Source organism: Diabrotica undecimpunctata, chromosome 2 (assembly GCF_040954645.1).
Source record: "Diabrotica undecimpunctata isolate CICGRU chromosome 2, icDiaUnde3, whole genome shotgun sequence".
Taxonomy (NCBI): Eukaryota; Metazoa; Arthropoda; class Insecta; order Coleoptera; family Chrysomelidae; genus Diabrotica; species Diabrotica undecimpunctata.
Genome location: NC_092804.1, coordinates 112,631,879 through 112,639,271, shown reverse-complemented (window position 1 = coordinate 112,639,271; position 7,393 = coordinate 112,631,879). Strand labels below are relative to the sequence as shown.

At 31.6% G+C, this 7,393-nt stretch overlaps 1 protein-coding gene across 1 annotated transcript; it reads right to left on the bottom strand.

The window, feature by feature from the left end:
• Positions 1–376: 376 nt before the first annotated feature.
• Positions 377–7,030, bottom strand: LOC140433406 (B1 protein-like). The gene is made up of 2 exons (XM_072521417.1): positions 6,885–7,030; positions 377–860 (listed from the first exon to the last, which is right to left on the bottom strand). The coding sequence occupies exons 1-2, from the start codon at positions 6,933–6,935 to the stop codon at positions 501–503; spliced, it is 411 nt and encodes a 136-aa protein (XP_072377518.1). The 5' UTR covers positions 6,936–7,030; the 3' UTR covers positions 377–500.
• Between the last annotated feature and the right edge of the window lie 363 nt (positions 7,031–7,393).

The window sequence follows — 7,393 nt, the reverse complement described above, 5'->3', positions numbered from 1 at the left end:
GCGCCGATCTTCTCCAGGTTCTCACGCCTAGCAAATTTTGCGCGTCCGCTGCCACTTCATCCTCCCATCTTTTCCGTGGCCTTCCTTTTGGCCTTGCGCCCTGCATTTTACTATCTAGGGCTTTTTTCGGCAATCTTTCTGTCTCCATTCTTACTAAATGATCAGCCCAGCGAAGTCTCCGAAGTTTACCGAATTCTGAGATCGGTGTCTCTTTGAACAGTTGGTAGAGTTCATGGTTATACTCAGATCTCCATATTCCGTTTTCGTTAATATATCTCCATATTCTGTTTTCTTTCGAAGACTTCCAGTTTTCTTTTTGTCTCTTAAGGGGATATGCAAATGTTAAAATAACTCATTGGAAAACAAAATACAAAAATACATCAACTATTTTTAGCGACAACTTCAAGTCATCAACCATTTATTTATTTTTAACCTTTACAAATTAAATCTTAATATTTTTCTGTAATAATTTGTTTAATTCTATGTTTTACATGTCTTAATTACGTGGATTGATGTTTTATGATTGGGACGTCTTTTTCAATACACTTCAGTAATTGTATGGCAGCATCTTCAGCGCTTCCTGGCTCTTTCACACTACATCTTTTGACCAAAGCATCAAGTTTATCCTGATCTTGCAAAGCTCTCTGAGCTTTTGTCCTGAGGACTTCCGCATCTATATCTCCATTTTCGTTCATAATATGCATCTTAGTAAACATGCAGAGCATGTGTTTGCCTATAATAGGATCATTCACTTTTTCTCCTGTTTGAAGTTTATGAATAAGGTCATCTTCAAGTTTTGTTTTTGGATCAGCCTGACATTGTCGGTGAGTTTCTACACGTTCTCCAGCCTTGACGGATATCTACAAAAAAACAACTAGTAAGAATATATGTTTTACATTATCTAGATTATTTGAAATGCGTAACCCAATTGAAGGCTCAGCAGAGGGCACAAGTGTGATTGTTAAATTAAAAGACCGTAATATATACCAACGACAAAGTTAAAATTGCAGCGAGTCTTAATAGGCCTACAGCGATTGCTTTGATAAGATATCAGTTGAAGGAGATCTAATTTATACATTTATATAGAAAACTTTTTTATTAATAATTTTAAGAATAAAATTTATTCTTCATGAAACCTTTTGCATGCTCTAGAACCTAAGGTACATTTATCAGACATCAAAGTTTATCAGCTTTATAGGAGGTATGCCAAAAAATATAAACTTTGCTCAAGAGTAACAATTGGTGATAAATATACTACGTATAATAGCTTTAGCTAACGAAGCTAGTTATGATCGTTTAAGATTGAGACAAAAATAGATTATGTTAAACACAATACCTATTATAATATAGGTATAATTCTAAGTAAGATAAAACTTCGAAGCAGTCAAAGAGTTCATATATCTAGGGACATTGGTTAACCCCAATAATAACACATCTGAGGAAATAAAGGCGAATAATAATTGCAAACAGGTGTTATCATGGTCTATCAAAGTACTTAGCTAACAAACGTCTGTCTCAAAAAACTCGTATAAGGCTGTATAGAACACTGATAGTCCCCGTTCTCACATATGGATCAGAGGCATGGACACTAACGAAAACAGATGAATCCGCTCTATCCATTTTTGAAAGAAAGGTACTACGCAAGATATTCGGAGCGGTCTGTGAGAACGGAATATGAAGGCGTAGATACAACTTTGAACTGCAGAATATCTACAAGCATACGTTTGGTGGTAAAGATATTACCACTATAATTAAGCGAAACCGCCTGCAGTGGGCAGGACATGTAGCCCGGGCCCCTGAGTCAAACCTGATAAAAAAGATTCTAACAGCGCAAACCGTGGGAATGAAAAGACGGGGTAGACCAAAGCTGAGGTGGATGGACGGGGTAACACAAGATGCCGAGAAGATCGGAGTCGGCAACTGGAAAATGCCAGCGAGGGACAGAACAGAATGGCGTAGAAAGCTTGAGAAGGTCGAGGCCCTCTAAGGGATGTAGCACCAAGATGATGATGATGATGATGATTTAAGTAAGATAACTAATTTACTATCATTACGATAATTACACAATGTAATCACTTCGCTGAACATTGCTTAAGAAGGGCTTCTGACACTTTCCTCGTTGACAGTAAAATTGACTTACACACTTAATTGTATGAAGTATATTAGTCAACAAGTGTGTCTGTTAAAATATATTAAGAGTATATTTTACTAATAACAAGTAGTGAATACTTAACACTTATCCAGACAACACATTTTACTTACGTAACCGGGCAACTCGGGCCCGTTGAACCCACCACTGTTCTTGAATGTACTATTCATGTTTACCCATATCTTTCTAATATTCTTTTTGGATTTTTTAATAAAGTGAAATGTAAATAAATTGTCTAGATTAAAAATAAAGGTGCTACTACAGTATGCGGTCTACCTCGAGGGTGCGATCTACCTGAAGGATTTGCACAAAATAATGAAATGTAAGAAAACTCTTGTAGAAAAAATATTTATTCACAAGTAATAAACATTTGGAACCTAATATAGACTTATTTAATAAATAAATTTAAACTTTTGTAAATTTACCAGGTCATTTTATTTGAAAAGAGGGGTTGATGTTTACACATACCCTGGAAAAATATTACGGTATTATATATTATGCCTTTCACTATTGTGTAAAAATCCATCTGAGACAAAATTATGGTAATTAGCAGGTCATGTATAAAGTACCGACAAAAACATTCTTTACAAAATGAATAAAACACATAAGCAGAAGAATATATTTTTGACGTGACAACGTCTTAAATTAGGTTGTGGCTCGGAGTCACTCATGAAAAAGTGTAACGCCCGCTCACGTCTGTTACGATGAGTCACCGAACGAGAGAAAGGCCCGCCGGACCGGCGAATGCCTTGCGTCTCTCTCCCACTCAAACATGATCGGTTCGCTGGTGCGATGCTATTTCTCCTATCATCGTCCTATCCTCAACAAAATCACTCAAATAGAAATTAGTTAAGTTTAAGTTTACATGTACAATGTTTTAGTAAACAAAATATATTTCTATAGTTAAAATTTGTGCAATTCTTATTTTCATTCAATTCCTTGTTCCTATTGTGCAATTTAATAATATTCATATCAATAAATATTCTACCGAGAAAAAGACGTTGTCACGTAAAATCTTCGCCCGTAAAACCGACTTTACAGGCAACCGATTTTTTTTGTTTTTGTTTCTTTTTGTTGGGCACCTTTTCTATGTTAAAACTGAAGGTTTTTCTAGTTTTTGCTGTTTATTTGGTTGGTATAACTTTCTGTAAGCATTTTTCAATACTCTGTTTTGTTTTTCATTATAGTCCTCTTGATTTTCTTCTCAAAATTTGAGGCAACACTAGTTGTTCTGCTGTCGTTGTAAGAAACAATCTTCGCTTTTCATTTTTGTTTCCGTTCCATTTTGGATGTAAATTAGTCCAAGTAATAAATGCGGCTACCCCAGCGATGAATAAAATATTTATAAATAATGCAAAATGTTAACGGTTAGTTCGTGTTTTGCACATATATTTATGAACCATTTGGTCTAGCGTATCTACATTACATTTTGTACTATTATAATAGATTATCATATCTGGTTTTTTTGTCAACATCATCTGTACAGTAAGCATTGTGATGCATGGTAGACATGATTAGATGACTATAGTGCATGATAGAAAAAACAATTAAAATGTACAAAAATTCATTTTGACAATTAAGAATATAAGGCAAATGAAAAATTTTAGAAAAAAATAGAAATAAATTTTTCAAACTGCATTGCGTAAAGGTAAGAAATAGCGAAAAATATGTTAACAAAAATTGTTATTTTCCAAGATTGTGTCCTACGGAGATTTATTCATTATTTCGTAATAAAGCCAACTGGAATGACTGTGACATAAAAGTATAAAAGAGAATAATGATAAGGAGCGACGTAGAAATGGGCTAATGATTTCCTTGGAGAAATTTAGGTTTTAGGTAAAACAAAATTAAATTTTTGTTTTTAATGGAATTTAGACAAATTAGACAAATGAATATATACAAGTAATACCAATGGGTAAATAATATTTTATTTGGGATTGAACATTTACTGATTTGAATGAAAATAACCGTTATTTTTAATCTGTAATAATATGACAATAAGTGAATTGTGTAGTCAATTTAAAAATTACATGCAAGTTGCCCCATGACAGTTTTCTATTTATATTTCAATTTTAACAGAAATTATTTGAAAATTTGAGTTTTACACAAAAAATATAAAAATAACTCAGTTTAGAAAGCTTGATGAAAAATCACTGGAAGTTTGTTGCTTTAGTCTTTAATTTGGTAGTGGCCTTATAGGGTTCGTTACAAGATTGTTAGGATGGTTTTCAAGCCGTAAAGCATAACTCCATATTGACTTGATGACTGATTTATATACTAATATTTTGTTATATAGAGATAGATAGATTTTGTAAAATCTGCTAAGTTTAAGGCCCAGTTGTTTTCTTTTCATTAATATATGCTTCTTCAATGTTAACCGCCTGTTGAGATGTATACTCAAGCATTTACCAATGTCTTTCTGTTGTAACTCTTCTTTATTTAAAGATGGTGAGCATGTGATTTATCTTATAGTGAATTTTATATGGATTAAAATCGTAGACTAATTCTCGAAACCAAATTCAAGAATTCCGCTTTAATCTGTGCCTTCTAAGAATTGCAAGGCAAAACAGACGTTGATAAAGATGTTAATATCTTATCTCCTCAACTACACCTCGCTAGTCGAAGTGGTACCTATCTGGCCCCCAGGCTTCTCCACCACCCCTCCTCATCTTGTGACTTACGTGAGGAGGCTTATGATCTGAAATTTACTTAAGATGCCCTGGGTAATAGGATATCCTCGGTTTTTAGTGAATGTGGTTATGCCACCTAACTGTAGGGGTAGCCACATCTAGGCTTTTCTCCCTAAAACACCACCGGATTTACCAACCACCAGCACTGTTACTAGTCAAAAAAGAAAAAAATGTCAGTTAAAAATGTTTTGTAAAGGAAATCATACTTCCAATGAGTGCCACGGCTGTAACAAGGCAATGTGTGGCAAATGCCAAAAACTGCAAACTGTATGGTATTCCAAATGTTTAAAATGAAACTAAAAAATTAAATCAAATTCTATCGTCAAGAGTTTATATAATTTCTTAAAACTGTTTATTTTTATTTTTTGTTTATTCCCAAATAAATAGTTAATTCTAAACTTGGTCTTTATTGATTTAGGAACTTGGGACCAAAATGATCCCTTCGGGCTTTCTAGGTAGGTATGCTAAGCCCGACTTTCTAGTGTTAAAATACTAATACTCTAAAAAAGGTGAAATTATATGTAAAATATTTTACCTAATGGTTACGGAGGAAGTATTTTAGATAGAAAAAATACAGTAGAATGCGCAACTTTAGGACTTATTAAAAGAGAAGAATTTATTTTAGCGGACAGGGGTTTTGATATATCAGATCTGTTAGAGGAAACAATAATACATTTAAATAAACCTTCATTTAAAAAAGGGGCTTAGTTAACAAAAGAAGAAATATTAAAATCAAGGGCCATTGTCAATCATAGAATCATTGTTAAAATTTTTATAGGATTGGAAAAAAACACATAAAATATTGAAAGATAGAATTCCTTCTAAAATATTCCCATATCTGAGTCAAATAATTTTTATCTGTTTTATGATTTGTAATTTTATAAATAGAATAAGTAACACTTTGTGAAAATTATTTTCCTATTTATAGATCTACCTATATTGATCAATAGGATTCTTGGTGGTACAGCATTTATTTTTTTATTAGTTTTATATTATAATATTTGTTACTTATTACTATTTATTAACTACAATTTGTTTAAACCTTGAATAATATAATAATTAAACAAGATTTAATTTTTGTTATATCGTTGATTAAGTATAAGACAAAAAATAAAAAAAGTTATTTATTGACAAAGCAAAGCTGTTACATTAGATATATCTGGATAAACGATCACCAATATTTCAAAAATATTGAAACACTGATGCGTATCTTTTTGTTAATGTTTTTTTTTATTTTTTAAATTATGTAGGTAACTAGAACATACATAGCTAAACGAGAGTTTATTTACTTGTTTAAAGCTGTAATTCAAATTTTAAAAAAATTTGTTACAAGCCGCTTGAATGTTGTTCCTCTTATTGGTATTTGTATCTTAAAAACTAAAAATAACACGGAATTATCAAGCACACCATTTTGTACATGATAAGTATTTTGTTTAAGATAAAATAAACATACACTGAGACTTCTGCAAATTTTATTAAACCAGATAAATGCAAGTTTATCGACTTCCACACCACGGTATTCTTTAGAGAAATGCTGTAGGATAAATGTCGAGTTAAATTTTTTATTATAGTGAAAAGTTTTGCCAGTGAAAAGTTTTCTTAGATATTTACTGGGGCAGTTTAGAATATTTTTTCTTATCTTTAGATTAAATAATTCACTAATTTTACAAATTTTAAACACTGTGAAACTACGGCTGAAAATCCTCAAATATGTATTGAAATGTACATCTGAATTCAATGAATAATATGAGGTTATGAATTAATACCAAACCTCGACGTAAGCGCCCTTTACGGATATCTTTTTAACTGACTTATGGCATGTGATCTATTGACATTATAAGTAAAAGAGACAAATAAATTCTAAAAAGATACGAATAACGAAAAGATACTGGGGAAGTTTCACTGGATTTAAAATCAACAAACATTTCAAACGGTTTTAAATCAAAGGACTACCCAAACGTTTTTAAAGATATAAAAATTATTAAACGAATATTTTGTTTATTAAAAAATGTTAAAAAAATGTTTATTAAAAAAGTTATACTTACAGGCAAGTAGAAGAATAAAAAGACACACAAGATATATTGAAGAAACCACATAGTTCGTGCTTCACAGAAATCAGGCTAATACTTGGGGAATATTTTTCCTTATTTAAGACTTTAATATACTTATTTTCTAAAAATGCATTAAATTATCTATCTATTCCGATAAATGTAAGACTAATAATAAAAGAGTAAACATGTTACGTAATGTGTGCAAATATTCAATAAGAAACAGTTAATGCACTAGGGACTAGACAGTTAATTTTTAAAATAAGTAGTTATACAAGGGTTTCTCTTTCACTTTAATTACTTCATAATCATAAAAATCGCAGATTTCTAAACCTTTTAATACGGATTAATAATTTACCGAGGTCTTTCACACTCTCAAAGTCCTCTTACCTCTCATATAACTCTTCCATGCACAGGAACTTAAGTTCGGAATACCTTCATTTATATACATCAATGTACTTACACACATCTATTTACTTCTTTTCAATATACTATAGGTAGAAATT

Coding starts and splice junctions, on each gene's coding strand:
- LOC140433406 (XM_072521417.1), bottom strand. CDS start 6,935: ATGTGGTTTCTTCAATATATCTTGTGTGTCTTTTTATTCTTCTACTTG. Junction 861..6,884: donor TTTTATTCTTCTACTTGCCT/GTAAGTATAACT, acceptor GTTTTTTTGTAG/ATATCCGTCAAGGCTGGAGA.